The following is an 18,965-nucleotide window of genomic DNA, read 5'->3' as shown; positions in this document are numbered from 1 at the left end:
TCCTAGCATTCTGGGAGGCTGAGGTGGTGGATCGGTTGAGCTTGCTGTGAGCTATGATTCTGCCACTGCAACAGAGGATAAGACTCTGTCTCAAAAAAAACAAAAACAAAACAGAATAGCCCAGAGCTTATTTCTCAGAAATAAAAACCCTAAATCAAAGGCTTATGTTAAGTTCAAAGTTTACAGAACATGTTTTAGGTAACTGCATAATGCCATAAAATATACCTAGGTTATGGAACGTTAGAAACAAAGGTACATATTAATTTCTTAAGCTCCAAATCTCTAAATGAACTCATTTGGTTTCTTTCCTTTCTCTTTTTGTTTTGTTTGTCCTTCTAACCTATGTTATTTGGGGTTAACTCTCATGGTAAAAGCAAAAAAAATTCCACCTGCTTGACTCTTTGTATGTATTAAGCTTGTATGAATCAAAAGTTTATCTGGTAGACAGACTAACAAGTGTTGATGAGGACGTGAAGAAACTGAAATCCTTATAGCATTACTGGTGGGAAGGCAAAATAGTGCAGTCACTTTGGAAAATACTTTGACAGCTCCTCAAACTTGTTCATTACCTCAAAACATGGAACCAACCCACATACACCCATTGACTAGATAAGAAATACAAAACGTAGTATATCCATAGTACATAATATTATTTGGCAATAAAAAGGAATGAAGTATTGATACATACTACAACATGGATGAACTTTGAAGAGTGGCAGATAAGGGACATGGAGCTTCTTTTCAGGGTGATGAAAATATTCTAAACATAGATGATGGTGATGGCTGAACAACTGTGAATATTCTAAAAATCATTACATTGTATTCTTAAATGGGTAAATTATGGTATGTGAATTATATCTCAATACTGATTTTTTAAAAATGTATCTGCTAGCTTTCTCAGTGCAAACACAATAAAAAGCCTTGTTTCTTTCACACCAGTGTCTGAATAATCATTGCTCCTTCTATTGACAGAGTAGCAATATAATTTATGGAAAATGTCCTAGTAAAAATTTTAAAATCAGCATATTAAAATAGCTCTGATATGAAATCAGCCTTAAATCTAAATTTTAATTCTGCACCTATTTCAGAATTATAGCCATTCTCATGGAATCAAAACTTCAACATAGATACATTTTAAAAGCACCTAAAATAGAAAATTTATTTGCTTATGCTGCCATTTGGGGGATGGATCTTTAAATCTGAACTCTACTTGCTTTAAAAATTGTTAATAGCAGTAACAAGGCTGGGCATGGTGACTCACACCTGTAATTCCAGCACTCTGGGAGGCTGAGGCTAGAAGATCCCTTAAGGTCAGGAGTTTGAGACTAGCAACATAGCAAGAACCCATCTCTATAAAAAAGTGTTTTAAAGTTTGCCAGGCATGGTGGCTCAGGCCTGTACTTCTAGTTACTTGGGAGGATAAGGTTGGAGAATTGCTTGAGCCTAGGAATTTGAGGTTACAGTAAACTGTGATGATGTCACTGCACTCCAGCCTGGGCAACAGGGCAAGACCCTGCCCTCAACAACAACAATAAAAAAAAAACCACAAAACAGTAACAAGCAGCTAAAGAGATGCATAATACACATTATATAAACAATATTAACCTATAAGTGTAAATTATACCTTTTGATTTCTTGTCCTTTTTGCTTAGGAGATTCACCTCCATTTAGGATCTGTTCCAAATTCTTTGTTTCTACGGATCCATTTGGTTCTGAATTAGATAGTCCAAGTAATGATCTTACCCGCTGAGACCGTACATCTAATATCGTATCTGTGTAACCTACTTCCTGAAGATACCTATAAGAGAAAATTAAAAATATTAAATTTTACATACTGTTAAACACCTGCCAGACTCAAAATCACATCAAGGATTTTTAGAAAAACCTATAATCCTATAAAATGTACTCTTTCTTTGTCTCAGTATCTTCCTTCTCTACAGACTAGTTCCAGTTCTCAAACTCCTGGCCTCAAGCAATCCTCCCACCTGGGCCTCCCAAAGTGCTGGGATTACAGGCGTGAACCACTGTGCCCAGCCCAGACTAGTTCCAGTTCTAAGAGAACAATGTCCATCACAAATTAAAATTTAAATAAAAAAGCATAAAGTATGGCTAACACTGATTAAAAGCCAATTATCTTGAAACCTAAAAAGCCCCAGTGTCCTAAAAAGCTTTTAGAAGTTGATTTTGTGTGTTTGTGTATTTTTTAATGTCTAAGAAGTGGTAGAGAATAAGCAGAATTGAACATTAGAACAGCAACATGCTAAGTTTAGACCTAGTTCTTAATCAGAGATTGATGGACCAGAATTCTCCTTCTAGGATCTAAGATCCTATAGCACTTATCTAGTTCTGAGGTTTTCAAGCTTTCTCTGTATCTAAATCAGGGAACTTGACCTAGGATCCAGAGTGAGATTGGAAAAGAAGGGACCAGATCACAATATACACATGAGTTGTGAAAGCCTTTGTGTGACAAATTAAAGTATTTAGGAGGCTACTGAAAGATGCTAAAAAGGAGTCTCAAATACTGCTGGCAAGAGAATAGAAGACTTTTAGGTTAAAGCTAAAAGCAGGGAGATTGGTTAAGACACTAACACAGCAAGAAGTAAAAGTAGAGAAGAATAAATGTGAGAAAAATAAGATATAATATTTCTGATTTGATGCCCAAATAAATGTGGCAGTAGAATGAAAGATGTGAGAATTTTGGGCAAATTTCAAGTTTCTAGTTTGGGTGGCTAGATGATGGTTCCACTCAATGAAATGGGGAATGAAGAGTCAGAATCAAGAATCTAGGTACCCTATAGGGTACCTAGAAGACAATCATGTGGTGTCTGAAAAAAAATCAAGTGACGGTGTTTTTACTAGGCACATGGATGAGACATGTCAAAAGCTCAGAAGAGATTGGGCTGGGTATACAGATTTGGGCCAGTAGTCTTTGGTGGTATTTGAAGCCATGAATTTAAATGAAATCATTCAGAGAATAAGCATAGTAAGAAGAGAAAACCTGGTGACACAAACAGCTAAAGGGCTAGAAGAATAAGAGAAACTCAAAGGAAAATGATAAGAAAATACTTTAAGAATTAAGGGAAAAAATTACAGCAGAGAGTGGTGTCATGGGAGCAAAACTTAAAGTTTCAAAAAGGAATGGGTAATGTCAAATTTTTCCAAGATATTAAATATGAGCAAAAAAGGTCTTTTGAATATGTTTGTGATAGCACCTTCAGAGGAACACCAAAATGGAAAACAGACTAGACAGCTGAGATATGAACAAGAATGAAGACTATAGAGATAAATCCTTAACGAGTTTGGCTATAAAGTCAAAGGGAAAGGGAAAGGTGAGAAGAGACAGACTACAAACCCAGGCAACAGATTAGACATTTATGAGAGAAATACTGTGCAACTAATTTCTCTATAGCTGTCCTCACTCTTCCTCTAAAATATGCAATCCTCTTTTGGGGGAACAACTCCCATAACACTCTAACCATCTGGTGTGAATGAACTGCCAAGATCTCATACAACCCAGGTAAAAATGACTGACTCATAGGCAGTTACTTGATCAAGTCAAGACAATTCTAATCCTTCTCAGAAATTATTCTCTCTTAAAATGGGGTAGCCTGCCATAGGGAAAAAAGTGGGTTTCAGTAGAAAAGAGTAAAGTTGGTACAGAGTGGAGTAGAAAACCAGAGAATATGAACATATCCTTGCTGTTTCCAGTCTCTTGAGCAGTCCTCCAAGCTACCCCAGCTCTTGACTTTCTGATACTTGGTTGGTCAGCATTTCCTTCAATGCTATAGTCATCCCAGCATTTTTCCAATCAATCTTCCTTTTGTTCAAATTTTAGCCACTTATAGTAATCCAGATTTGATAAATACCTTCTTGAATGGAACGTAAGAAACTGAGATAATAGATATGAGGTTTAAACACATTTACAGAAAGAAAGGCAAAAAGTTAAGGGAGTTCTCACCTGATGGTCTTTTATTTTCAGTAAAGTAGAGCCTGAGATGCTCTAGGTAAGAGTAAGGAGTGGGTTGAGATGTGGGTAAACTTTAGAACCACTGAGGACAATGGGAGCAGGGGGTGATTAGGGTTATAGAGAAAAGCTCTCTGCAAAGTTTGAACAGGAAACCATAAATATATAATGGCATTCATGTGATTCTGTAATTTTAGTCCAAGAGTTAACTAGTAGAGGAAGCAGAGAGTAAAACTGAATTAGGGCTGGGGTTTTGCACTAAGTTTAGTAAAATGAGTAGTGGGGAAGGGGTGAGCAGTGGGCAGCAAGAAAGCTAAGAGTACTAGAAAAGGGTAATGGATTATGGGCTTCACGCTGGAGCTAAAAAACAGAAATAAAATTAAAGCAACCATAGATAGATGGTAAAGAAAGTGAAGTGGTCAAGAATCTAAAGATCAAAGTAAGGTCAGAGGGTAAATAACATGAGAACTGGAGTGACAGAGGTAGAACACATGATGACTGCCCAAACTATGGAATACTACAGAGGTAGTACAGTTTTAGGTAATAAGATCAAGAGCCTGACTACACACTTCACAGGGTTACTGAACTAAAAGGTACAGATGTTCAGAGTTGAGAAGGTTACGTAATTGTAAATTACCCAGGTTAACAGTAGGATGCAAATTCCAAAGGTTTTCAAAATATAAGGAAAAGAAAAAATACATAAAAAGGCAATAAAAAGATTTGCCCCAGAAGTATTAAAACTGCCAATACGGCAAAGAAATCAAACATCAAAAAGGTTCCTTAAAAATTAAAGGAGGATTTGGCAATCCACTTCTGAAAAGTTTCAGATGATTTATTCCAGAAGGAATTTCAGCTAAATTCCTACATTAAATCAGTCACACCCCCACTTAAAAGAGAAACTAAATGTGCGAATTTTGCATTGACAGGGATGGAGAGGTCTAGAAGCATGAACTCTATATTGTTTTTGTTCTGGCCTTCCAGTCATCCAGTCTTGGAGACATTCTACCCTGCAAATAAGAAAACATCATCATCCTGAAACTCAGAGGAATGAAACTTTTAAAAAGATCCAAGTATCTACAAAGCAAAAAAGCAGCAACACAAAAAACATACACATTGTCCCACTACAACTAAATGATTTTTTACTTGCAAATTGACTTAATATAAGTACTTTCATACCTAGATCCTTAAAGAAAGCTGAAAATAAATCATTACTCACTGTCTTAACAGCTGTCTGCCTTGCTTCCACGTTAACTGGCTATTCTGGGGTGCTGTGGGAGCCTCTGTGTCTTTGGTTTCTTCTAAAAATTAAAAAAAAAAAGTTTTACATATCTTATTTCAACTCTTGTAAATACTGCTAAAGTTTTCTTAGGAATTAATTCCTAAAAAAAAATACCTAAATATTCCTAAATATTTCCTAAAGACAGGCAATTAGTTACTGTGGGTCCCTTTAATTAGTTACTGTGGGTAACTCATTTTAAGTGTGTTTGTCCCAATAACCCAATCAGTTTGATACTACCCTCTTCATCTTAAAATTAGAAAAAAAAACAGTATATTTCATTACTATCTGGGATACAAAAATCAAAGGCCCAGGCTTTGAGATGAAATTATGAAGATAATTAGAATTATTTTTTATTAACTATGAGAATTCTGCTGAATTGATTGCTTTTGAAATTAAAAAGCTGTATTACATAAGCTATTCAAAAATCAAGACTAAGATATTAGGTATATATAAAAATACTGAATAAGTTATTTTTGAGTCTGTATCAGTAGATCTTAAGTCCATACAAGACTGTAGCCAATTTCACTTTTGTAACTAAGAGTTAAACCAAAAAATAGTTTTAACTATAGGTAAAGAGCCATGTTTTATTCTCAGATAATGAAGTGTACACCAAAAAAAAAATGAGTTTAATAAACAGTGTAATTTCAGGTGAGTTAAGCTCTCAACAAGTATCTCAAGTGAAATTTAAAATTCTTTATTGGCACTTATATTACAGAAATATTTTCCCATAAATTCTCATTATTACAATAATGACAGTGAAGAAGAGAGGGGCTTGGAAGATCAATGCCCACACTAAATGTTGAGAAAGAACTCTTAGATTGGCTCACAGTCATTGTTAGGCTCCTAGACTTCTGAAAGTCACTTAATACTTACTGGTAATAATTAAAGTATCCTCTGTAGCATTACTCCTCTAACCCTAACAATCACATTATTAATAACTTTTTTTTTTTTTTGAGACAGAGTCTTGCTCTGTTGCCCGGACTAGAGTGAGTGCCATGGCATCAGCCTCGCTCACAGCAACCTCAAACTCCTGGGCTTAAGCGATCCTACTGCCTCAGCCTCCCAAGTAGCTGGGACTACAAGCATGCGCCACCATGCCCAGCTAATTTTTTTTTTCTATATATATTTTTAGTTGGCCAGATAATTTCTTTCTATTTTTTAGTAGAGACGGGGTCTCACTCTTGCTCAGGCTGGTCTCGAACTCCTGACCTCGAGCAACCCACCCGCCTCGGCCTCCCAGAGTGCTAGGATTACAGGCGTGAGCCACCACGCCCGGCCCATTAATAACTTTTTATTCTTCCCCCATCAAATGCACATCTTTGCTTTCTAGAAATAATTTTTTTTCTAATAGCCCTACGCTTATTTTTCTATTTACAATTGGTTCTATTTATAACAGTATTTTTTAATCACATATACCACATAACCACTGAAGGAAAAAAGACATTCAAAAAAAAGAAGAAATACAATTGCCCAAAATCCTATCAGCAAGAGTTAACAACTGTTAGTACTTGAGAGTTTATTATTCCATATTTTGTACGTGAAAATATACACATGACTAATGTAACTCTCCCTTTAAAAAAATGGACCAATGTACGTCCTGCACTATACTCTGCTTTTGATACTTAATGTATCTTGAATATTCTCTATAGGGCAGTATAGACTAACAAGAAAAATGATTAAATAATATTCTATAGAAAGTATATACCTATTTAACCAATCCCCTAATGTTGAAATTAGTTTCCATTTTCTCACTATTATAAATGTTGCTAAGGATATTCTCGAAGTACCTCAAATATATAGCTCAAGGAATTTTTGAACACACCCATGTAATCAGTACCTAGATGAAGAAACAAAACATTATCAGCATCCCTAAAAGCTTTCTTGTGCCCACCAGTCACTAGCCACTCTAAAATGGGTATCAATACTACCCTGATGGCCGGGCGTGGTGGCTCACGCCTGTAATCCTAGCACTCTGGGAGGCCAAGGCGGGAGGATCACTCGAGGTCAGGAGTTCAAGACCAGCCTGAGCAAGAGCGAGACCTCCATCTCTACTAAAAATAGAAAGAAATTATGTGGACAACTAAAAATATATATAGAAAAAATTAGCCAGACATGGTGGCACATGCCTGTAATCCCAGCTACCTGGGAGGCTGAGGCAGGAGGATCCCTTGAGCCCAGGAGTTTGAAGTTGCTGTGAAGCTAGGCTGACACCACAGCACTCTAGCCCAGGCAACAGAGCAAGACTCTGTCTCAAAAAAAAAAAAAAAAAAAAAATACTACCCTGATTTTTAACAACTAGATATTGGAATTTGGTATAAATTATTTCCATCAATTTTCAATTTTATGTGATCTATCCATTTTGTCATGTTTGGCTGTAGTTTCCTCACTTCTGTTCTAAATAGCATTGCTATACTAATATATCAAAATATATTTATTCTAACGGTGAAGGACAATCTAATTGTTTTCATATTTTCACTATAAATAATGATACCATGAACATTCTTAATACAAGCCTTGTGGTTAACACACATTATGTATTTCAAGGAGTGGAATTACTAGGTCATAGGGTATGTATGCTATATTCACTTTCGTAATATCGTCAAGTCACTTTCAGAGCAGCATTATCAATTTACAGTCCTAGCAACAATTTCTACTACTTCTGATCACTATCATTCCACATCCTCATCAACACTTGATATTGCCTCTTTTGAGTTTTAGCCATTCTGGTCAGTGTCTAATTGTATTCCATTGCGGTTTTAAGTTATATTTTTTCAATACCAATAAACATCAAGCATCATCTCATATGTTTACTTGCCATTTAGATATCCTCTTTCATAGGATGCCTTTTAAGTTTTTTGCCCATTTTTCTATCAGATTTTCTGTTTTCTAAACGTACAGCAAAGGGAGCATTTTTACGTATTTGGATACAATCCCTTTTATAAGGTTAAGTTAGGGACCGGGCACAGTGGCTCATGCCTGTAATCCTATCACTCTGGGAGGCCAAGGTGGGTGGATCGTTTGAGCTCAGGAGTTTGAGACCAGCCTGAGCAAGAGCGAGACCCATCTCTACTAAAAATAGAAGGAAACTAGCTGGACAACTAAAAATATATAGAAAAAATTAGCCGGGCATGGTGGGCACATGCCTGTAGTCCCAGCTACTTGGGAGGCTGAAGCAGGAGGATCGCTTGTGCCCAGGAGTTCAAGGTTGCTGTGAGCTAGGCTGACGTCACGGCACTCTAGCCTGGGCAACAAATTTGAGACTCTAGAGTCTCAAAAAAAAAAAAAAAAAAGGTTACCTTAGGCTATATGTATTTGTGCTGTATATGTATTTGTGCTGAGAGAGGGATATAAACACTTGCATGTCTTATACTTCTATCAAATCAGTATTTTGCATATTTTCTTTTTTGCACTGATTTATCTGGGGGTATACGAAAGGCAACATTGTTTCACTTAATATTACATCCATATATAATTTAACATAAACAATTTTATACCATTTTATTTGCTTGATGTATTTTTATAAGTTTCTTTGTTTTGTTTTCCAGTAAACCATGTTGTACAGCTGGTTTTTGTTTCTTTGTTTTGAAGAGACAGAGTCTCATTCTGTTGCCCAGGCTGGAGTGCATTAGCATCATCACAGCTCACTACAGCCTCCAACTCTTGGGCTCAAACAATCTTCCTGCCTCAGCCTCCAGAGTACCTGGGACTGCAAGTGTGCGCCACCATGCCCAGCTGATTTTTTTTTTTTAAGAGACAGGTGTTGCTACATTGCCCAGGTTGGTCTCAAACTCATGGCCTCAAATGATCCTCCCACCTCAGTGCTGGGATTTATAGCCCTGAGCTACTGCATCCAGCTTGTTTTCCAGTAAACATCTTGGATAGTTTTTCTACACAAGTAAAAACATTTTACTTTGCGGTTATATGTCTCCTGTGAATAAGTTACTTTGATATTATTTTATTCCTCACCTTGAAGAAGTTTTAATACTTAAGTTTATAGAGATAAAAAGACTTATTTTACCACAACTTTAGCTGTGTTTACCTGCTAATATAACTGTTGTACTGAGCAGCTAACCAATACTGATTCTGACCTCTATTCCAGGTACAATGTGTATGGAACTAGCTTCCTTCCTCACATTACACAAACCAAGCCCTCTACTTCTAGAAAGTGTTTACTTATTTTTCTGATTATTATGGCAATACTGGAAAGAAGAAAAGCTCTGAATCCATCAGGTTTCTTCTGGTGAAGCCACTGTACTCCCTCTAACTGAAATAGGACTACTGTAGTAAACAAAGTTCAAAATATATAGACTTTCTTTCAATTATTTATGCTTGCTTTTCCATCGAGATCATAACATAGTTTCCTTACATTTGAATGAGCCTTCATAACCACTAAAAAGCCACATAAAAGAAAATCTATGCCACCCTCATCTTGGTCTCTTGATTTTATATATATAACAACTGGAACAAATAATAAATAGTTTTGCTACAAAAAACTGAAAGCAGACAAAAAGTAAATCCACTACAGGCTGTACATATGGTATATGCTTCTGCCAAGTTCTAAGTACTTAACAATGAACTAAAAACCAATTAACTGAATTTTTACTGTAACACCTAACTTTAAAAATCCACATGTAAGTTTTGTTTTTCCTACCATATATGCTTTGACTTTACTAGGTATGGGACAACTATAGAAGGAGATGAAAAATCATATATCCAAATAAAGAAGTTCTTTTTTGTCTTAGTAACTAGCAACCAACAACAGTATAGTTTGTGTTTTTTTTTTTTTTTTTTTGAGACAGAGTCTCCCTCTGTTGCCCTGGCTAGAGTGCTGTGGCGTTTGCCTAGCTTAAAGCAACCTCAGACTCCTGGGCTTAAGCAATCCTTCTGTCTCAGCCTCCCGAGTGAGACTACAGGCATGTGCCACCATGCCTGGTTAATTTTTTCTATATATATATTTTTAGTTGTCCATATAATTTCTTCCTATTTTTAGTACAGACGGGGTCTCACTCTTGCTTAGGCTGGTCTTCAACTCCTGACCTTGAGCAATCCTCCCGCCTCGGTCAGGCGTGAGCCACCTCACCTGGCCCAGTATAGTTTTTAATTTGCACTATCAAAAATGTGTATAACTGAGTTCTAGACATACTTGAGAAATAAGAAATTGTTAGTAATATTCCGAAATCCTTATCAAAATATTGTCCACTCTTTGACTACTCAAATTGTAATCATACACAGCCCTAAAATTAGCATTAAACTGTTAGCCCTCTCCTATATCCAGTCCCTCCTTTCACTGCATAATTGTTCATCAGATACTACTCTCACACTCACTATCTGTTTTATAAAGAGCAAAGCCAACTGGAGATAATTTTTTCCTTCTCTCTTATTTGGCTGACTCTGTAGTTAACAAACCCAGTCAAATTTCCAATATGTTTAGGATTAAAATGAGTTAATTAGAAGTTCTCCAGATTAAGGGACTTTTTAATAATAATAAAGCTTATACAGGCTGGGACCAGAATTGTCCAGGTAGAAAACCAGTTATTCCATTAGCTTCTAGCTCTAATTACTACCAAAAATATAGCCACAGTTCTACACAGGTTTCAATGCAAGGAAAATAGGATAAGTAAGCTCAGGATTGAAAAGTAGAAGAAACTACTTACCTTTATTTATGTAATATTTTTCCCAAATTCTAAACAGTTTACAATAGTCAATCATCTGTCTAACTAATGTTATCAAAGCAAAACAGGGGTAAAGACAACACGTCTGCTACACAAAAGTGACCTTTAAAAAAAAAAAAGTAACAGAAGCATCAAGTTTACCTGATTCAAAGGTTGGCATTTTCAAATCACCTTGGTTCAGTTCTGTGCCGTATTTTAATTTGTGATATTTTGCCCTGAAAATTTAATAATATATTGTTAAAAAAATAATTTTTTCCTTTTGTGACTATTACCATACATTACTCCAATAACAAAACATTAAGATCAATGTGTTTCTTTAAACTTTATTTGCAAAAAACATCAAGAAATGTACCACTGTAAAAGAAAAAAAAAGTAAATTTCGCAGGTAACACATATATCCAAGTGAAGAAAAATTTTCCCTGATCTTTTTAATTCCAAAATTTAAATTCTATAACAAAACACATTATTTCAATTTAACTTTTTAAATCTCTTTTGCTTTTCTTTTCCCAGATACGAATCTAATCAAAATATCATCTTGAATTTGGGCAAGGATTTATACCTTTTAGAAAGCTGTTAAATACACTCTACAACAGTATAAATGAGAATACTACTGTTCTACCTGATATATAAGAAAATGAAGCATACATACCTTTCTTGTTTTAATGCATACTCTAACATCTTTATTCTTCTTACTAAATCCTTCTTCAAGTTCTCCTGACCTTTTCTTTCCCCTTGTAGAAATGCTATTCGGGCCTAAAAATATAAAAGATACATTATTTTCATTTGTCCTTAAACATATATAGGGAACTGAAAAGACGAAAATAATAAATGCAAACCTTTGCACTTTTACTCATGACAGCAAGATTTAATTCATAAAAGTGGTCGATCAAACTTTCTGTTAGATAACGTGATCACTTTAAAAATAAATATAACTACAAATTAGCTATTTGCTTGTAATCAATCCTTAGGATCCCCAATATTAATATTTAATCTTTACATAGCCTTGAAAGGAAATTTTTATACATAAAAATTGCACCTAATTCCTAACATACAAATCACAAAGAACTGAAAAGCAGTATTATAGTCACAAGTAGATATATATATTTTAGAAAACGAGACATTGTTTATTTCAAAAAAATAGTTGAAGAGTATTTTGGAAGCTTTTCTTTCCTGAAACACTAGAAAATTTATACTCTTTTCATTCTACCACCCTGCTCCAAATTGTGTTTCAATTCTTGCAATACCAGATAGGCAAATAGTTTGTTGGGCCACCATACAATCTATGATCTCATTACTTTCTGTTGGCATTTTTCTACTGTGAAAGGATTTTTTTCTTTTTTTCTTTTCCCAAGAAAGGTAATTCTTTGCCTTTTTCTGGCCCTTCCCAGAACGTCCGCCTCCTTTACCCACCCACACTAAAGAGTAATGTTGAAAGACACTGGCATCTGCATGTGGACATGTACCATTATGCACACATTCACAACTTTCACATAGGGTAGAATGCTGTTACTGAGATGATGCACAGGTATATTTGTTCAGCAGGAGACAGAAAGCTACTTAGTAAGCTAAATTGTCATTAAAGTAACTGCTGTCATCAAAAACTCTTCTCTATTATCTTTAAAAAACTCATATGAAATCATCCTCAACTCTTCAACACCTGAGAAATTATAAACAGATACATAACACTTACAAACATAACACTTATAAACATAAGTTACCAAATAAAAATAAAGGTCTAGGGGAATGGTAAAGATTCACAACCTAACAGTCTAAGATCCTGAAAAAAACAGCATCATTTATCAGTCACTCTCTTGAGCTAGGGGGCAAAGGGAAAATACGTCAATTTCATTATATATTTTCAAGGAAGATTCTGATTGGGTTTTTCTCCTATATAGACTATTAAAAAAAAACATGAATCACATACAATAAAACCATTATGTGATTTCAATTTTAAAAGAATAAGCATTCTACAATTACCAATGAAAAAGCTGAAACAAACTCTTTTCTGTTAAGAAGTATTAATAATAAGTGGTTTTTCTGATTGAGAAAGGCGTTGAGATTAAGTGAAAGTCATAATGTCCTCTAAGAGGTTAAAATAAAGACTACACAGGTAATAGTTCCTATCAGAATCTTATACTGTTGTGAGAATTCATTTTCACTTTTTTCTTTTCCATTTTTGTTACCAACCTATCCACACTTAGAGAATCCAATAAATCAGACAAACAAGCACAAACCACAGACAAAAAAGCAAGAATCTCAAAGCAGTTACTGAACAGGGAGCTGAAGGAAGATAATTCACAAGGATTTAGGACAAGAAAAAGGTTCAAGAATACATCAAAACTTTTAAAAAACTATGGATTAATCAAAAATATGTGGGGGAGAAAAAAGGGGATGACAGAGAAGCCATGATGACTGGAACTGACCTTATGACCTAGCATCACCAAGTATCTAGAGGGTACTTGACTGAAAAGGTAAAGGTTATACCTGATAGTCGTAAGAATGACCAATTAAATAACAGATTTAGCAATTAGTACAAGATCATTGATAATGGATTTTCAGCTGTATTTACAGCATCATCTCTGCAAATAAATACTTTAAAAAGTACCCTCAAGAAACATATTTACAATGGCATCAAAAAATAAAAGTACCTAGAAATAAACCAATAATGATGTGCAAGATCTCCAGAGAAAATTTAAAAATTTAACAAAAGCATAAAAGCCAACATAAACAGACTAGAAGACTCATTACTGTAAAAATACCAGTTTTCACCCAAATTGATCAACAGACTTAATTCTAATCAAACTCTGAATTTGTGTCTGTGTGTAAAACTGAACAAGCTGACTAAAACTGACAAAAAAATTCAAATTGCCAAGAATAGTCAAGATACTTTGTAAACAATGAAGTAGCAGAATTTGCTCTATCAAACATTAAGATGCATTATAAAGCTACAGAAATTAAGACAATGATTGGTACAGAGATAGGAAAATGGTCCAAAGAAACAGAACAGAAAGCCCAGAAACAAACTTTAAAGCATATAAGGTCACATGATTTATGAAAGGTGGCAGGGCAGAACATCGAGAAAAGAATGGTCACTTCAAAATAGTACTCAGGCCTGGCCCAGTAGCTCACGCCTATAATCCCAGCACTTTGGGAGGCTGAGGTGGGAGGATCACTTGAGGCCAGAAGTTTGAGACCAGCCTGGGCAACATAAAAAGACACCATCTCCACAAAAAAAATTTTTTTTAATTTAGCTGGGCATGATGACAGCTACATGGGAGGCTATGGCCAAAGGATTGCCGGAGCCCAGGAATTCATGGTTATAGTGAGCTATGATTGTGTCACTGCACTCCAGCTTGGGCGACAGGTCTCTAAAAAAGAAAAAAAAAAAATTGCAAACCTAATTATCAGACAAAATAGACTGAAAATTTTAAAAGTTTACAAGAGACAAAGAAGAATATTATATACAATACTCACATGCCACCTAACTACGCTTCGGTAAATGATGGACTACCCTGTATGACAGTGGTCCCATAAGATTATAACGGTGCTGAAAAATTCCTATTGCATAGTGACACAGCGTAATCCATTATTCATGTGTTTGTGGTAATGCTGGTGTAAACAAACCTACTGTGCTGCCAGTTGTATAAAAGTATAGCACATACTTATATACCGTACATAATACTTAATAATATATGACAATGATACTGATTAATGTATTAACTACACTATGCTTTTTATCATTTTTAATGTGTTCTTCCTCCTTATATATAAAAAAAAAAGTTAACTGTGAAACTGCCTGAGGCAAGTCCTTCAGGAGGTAGTCCAGAAAAGGCATTGTTACCACAAGGAGATGATGGTTCCATGTATGTTATTGCCCCTTAAGACTTTCCAGTGGGACGAGATGTGGAGGTGGACAACAGTGACATTGATGATCCTGACCGTAAGAATATAAAGAAAAAAATATTTTTGTACAACTGTATAATGTTTTAAGCTAAGCATTATTACAAAAGAGTCAAAAAGTTTATAAAGAAGTTCAGTAAATTTATATACTATTAATTCTTCCTAGAATCTTATTCTCTTTAATATTATTTAAAAAAGGTTTTTTTTATAAATTTAGTGTAGCTCAAGTCTACAGTGTTTATAAAGTCTACGGTAGTGTACAGCAATGTCCTGGGCCTTCACATTCACTGACTTAGCTAAAGCAACATCCAATCATGCCAGTTTCATTCATGGTCAGTGCCCGCTACAGGTGTGCTATTTTATTTTTATCTTTTATGGTTGGTGTGAGTACACCCTAGGTTAGTGTGAGTATACCCTATGATGTTCACACAACAATGAAATTGCCTAATAACACATTTCTTACTTCTCAGAACATATTTCCTGTTGTTAAGTGATGCATAACTGTGTTAATAAAAGGTTCAACACAGCAACAAGATATCACAACTATACACCTTTGCATACCTAACAGACTATCAAAATACATTAAGCAAAAACTGACAGAATTGAAAGGAGAAATGGACAATACTAGTTGGAGGTTGCAATACCCCACTCTAAATAATGGAAAGAACGAGACAAATGATAAGTAATAAAATAGAAGATCTGAACAACACAATAAATCAACTAACTCTAACAGACATATACAGAACATTTTACCCAGTGACAGAATGCACATTCTTCTCAAGTGCACATGGGACATTCTCCAGGATAGATCATATATGTTAAGTCACAAATTAAGTCTCAATAGCTTTAAAAAGACAAAGTTTCTTCTCTAATTATAACAAGATGAAGTTAGAAATCAATAACAGAAAGAAAAATGGAAATTCACAAATTTGTGGGAATTAAACAACACACTCTTAACCAATGGATCAAAGAAGAAATCATAGGGAAGTCAGGGAACGGAGACAAATGACAACAAAAACACAACACCCCAAAACTTATGGGACACAATGAAAGCACTACTAAGAGAGAATTTATAGCTATAAATGCTATACTAAAAAAATAAGAAAGATCTCAAGCTACACAACTTAAGAAACTCGAAAAAGAATAAACTAAACTGTAAGCTAGCAAAAAGAAGGAAATAAGATTAGAGCAAAGATAAATGAAACAGAAAAAAAAAAAAAATCAATGAAACCAAAAGTCACTTCTTTGAAAAGATCAAATAAATTGACAAACCTTTACCTAGATTGACCAAAAAAAAAGAGAGAAGACTCAAATTACTAAAATCAGAAATGAAAAAAGACATTATTATCAATTCCACACAAATAAAAAGAGAAGTATGTACACTGTACAACTGGACAACCGAGATGAAATAGACAAATTGCTAGAAACACAAAATCTACCAAGACTGAATCACCAAGAAACAAATCTCTCACAAGGAAAAAAGCTCTGGATCTGAAGGCTTTGCTGGTGAATTCTAACAAACATTTCAAGAACAAACATTTCAGTAACAAACACCAAAAATTATTTCTTGGATATCACACCAAAAGGACAGACAAAAGAAAAAGGAAATTGGATTTTATTAAAATTAAAAATTTTGCATTGATGGACACCATCAAACAGAATGAAAAGGCCATGTATGTAATGCGAGAAGATATTTACAAATTATGTATCTGACAATGGATTTTTGTCCAGAATACACAGCAAATTCTGGCAGAGTATGGCGGCTCATGCTTGTAATCCCAGTACTTTGGGAGGCGGAGGTGGGAGGATCACTTGAGGCCAGGAGTTCAAGGCCAGCCTGGACATTTCACACAAAAAAAATGAAAATAAATATATAGCTAAGTCCTAAAACTCAACAACAAAAAACCCAAACCACCCAAATAAAAAATGGGCAAAAGGCTTAAAGAGATATTTCTCCAAAGAAGACATACAAATGAACAAAGAAGCACATGAAAAGATGCTCACATCACTAATCAGAGAAATACAAATTAAGACTACAGCATATCCATTAAGAAGGCAATAATCAAAAAACCAGAAAATAACATGTGCTGGTACAGATATAAAGAAATGGTGGCCAGGCACAGTGGCTCACGCCTGTAATCCTAGCACTCTGGGAGGCCGAGACAGGACGACCGCTCAAAGTCAGGAGTTCGAGGCCAGCCTGAGCAAGAAAGAAATTATTTGGACAACTAAAAATATATATACAAAAAATTAGCCGGGCATGGTGGCACATGCCTGTAGTCCCAGCTACTCTGGGGACTGAGGCAGGAGGATCGCTTAAGCCCAGGAATTTGACGTTGCTGTGAACTAGGCTGACACCACGGCACTCTAGCCTGGGCAACAGAGCCAGATTCTGTATCAAAAAAAAAAAGAAAGAAATTGGAACCCTTGTGCACTACTGGTGGCAATGTAAAATGGTATAGACACTGAGGATAATATGGCCAGTTCTTCAAGAAAAAAAACCCATATAAGGAGAAATAATCTGAATAGGCCTGTACCTATTAAAAAAAGGCATCAACAATTAATAACCTTTCAAAATAGAAAGCATCAAGCCCAGATGGGTTCACTGGCGAATTCTATCAAACATTTAAACATGAAATTATAACAATTCTCTACAGTCTCTTCCAGAAAACAGAAACAAAGGGAACACATGCTAAATCATTTGATGAAGTCAGCCCTAATATTAAAACCAGGTAAAGTACATTACAAGAAAGGAAAACTATAGACTGGTATTCCTCATGAACACAGATGCAAAACTCAACAAAATATCAGCAAATACAACAATGTATACAAAGAATTATACATCAAGACAAAGTAGGATTTATCTCAGAGCTTTGCAAGGCTGATCAACATTCAAAAACATATTAATGTAATTCATCATTAATTGGCAAAACAAGCTAAAGAAGAAAACCTCTAAGATCATATTAACAGACACAGAAAAGCATTTCACAAAATCTCATCCCCATTCATGACAAAAACTCTCAGCAAACGAGGAATAAACAGAACTTCCTCAACTCGATAAAGAATACATACCAAAAACCTATAGTTTAAATACTATATTTAATGATGTGAAACTAGAAGCTTTCCCCCCTAAGATCAGGAACAAAGGAAGAATTTCCTCTTTTATCACTCTTATTCAACATTATATTCAAAGTACAGGCTAATGCAATAGACGAGAAGAGAAAAAAAAAGGACAGAGATTGAGAAGGTAGAAATAAAACTCTTTGTTTGCAGATGACATGACTGCCTATGTTTAAAATCCTAAAACACCAACAAAAAGAATCTTGGATCAAATAATCAATTATAGCGAGGTTGCAAGAAATATACAAAAGGCCACTGCTTACCTGTATAACAGCAACGAACAATTGGAATTTGAAATTTAAAATAACAAAACACCATTTACCTTAGCATCAAAAACTGAAATTCTTTTTTTTTTTTGAAACAGAGTCTCACTCTGTTGCCCGGGCTAGAGTGAGTGCCGTGGCGTCAGCATAGCTCACAGCAACCTCAAACTCCTGGGCTTAAGTGATCCTACTGCCTCAGCCTCCCGGGTAGTTGGGACTACAGGCACGCGCCACCATGCCCAGCCAATTTTTTCTATATATATTTTTAGTTGGCCAGATAATTTCTTTCTATTTTTAGTAGAAACGGGTTCTCGCTCTTGCTCAGGCTGATCTCGAACTCCTGACCTCGAGTGATCCACCCACCTCCACCTCCCAGAGCGCTAGGATTACAGGCGTGAGCCACCGCGCCCGGCCCAAAAACTGAAATTCTTAAGCATAAATCTAACAAAACATGCACAGGAGAAAAATTATGAAACACTCTGCTAAGAGAAATCAAAAAAGATCTAAATAAATGGAGAGATAGTCCATATACATAGATAGGAAGACTCAATATTTTGAGATGTCAATTTTTCCTAATTTGATCTATAGATTGAATGCAATCCCAATAAATATCCCAACAAGTTATTTTGTGGATACTGACAAACTGATTCTAACTAAAGTTTATATGGAAAGGCAAAAGATCCAGAATAACAAACACAATATGGAAAAACAACAAAGTTGGAGTACTGATACTAACTACCCAATATCAAAACTGACTATGAAGCTAC

At 35.3% G+C, this 18,965-nt stretch overlaps 1 protein-coding gene across 4 annotated transcripts in view; it reads right to left on the bottom strand.

The window, feature by feature from the left end:
* STRN3 (striatin 3) overlaps window positions 1-18,965 on the bottom strand; it is a 106,480-nt gene that overhangs the window by 48,104 nt on the left and 39,411 nt on the right. For all 4 annotated transcript variants that reach the window (XM_045569241.1, XM_045569249.1, XM_045569268.1 and 1 more), the window contains exons 2-5: window positions 11,565-11,668; window positions 11,057-11,130; window positions 5,181-5,262; window positions 1,625-1,798 (exon numbers count right to left, since the gene is read on the bottom strand). In XM_045569241.1, the coding sequence (XP_045425197.1) occupies window positions 1,625-1,798; window positions 5,181-5,262; window positions 11,057-11,130; window positions 11,565-11,668 (434 nt within the window). The remainder of the gene's footprint in view (window positions 1-1,624; window positions 1,799-5,180; window positions 5,263-11,056; window positions 11,131-11,564; window positions 11,669-18,965) is intronic.

The sequence above is a fragment of the Lemur catta genome, chromosome 1 (assembly GCF_020740605.2).
Source record: "Lemur catta isolate mLemCat1 chromosome 1, mLemCat1.pri, whole genome shotgun sequence".
Lineage (NCBI taxonomy): Eukaryota > Metazoa > Chordata > Mammalia > Primates > Lemuridae > Lemur > Lemur catta.
Note: the sequence above shows the minus strand (reverse complement) of the source record. Positions and strands in the feature narration are given on the sequence as shown.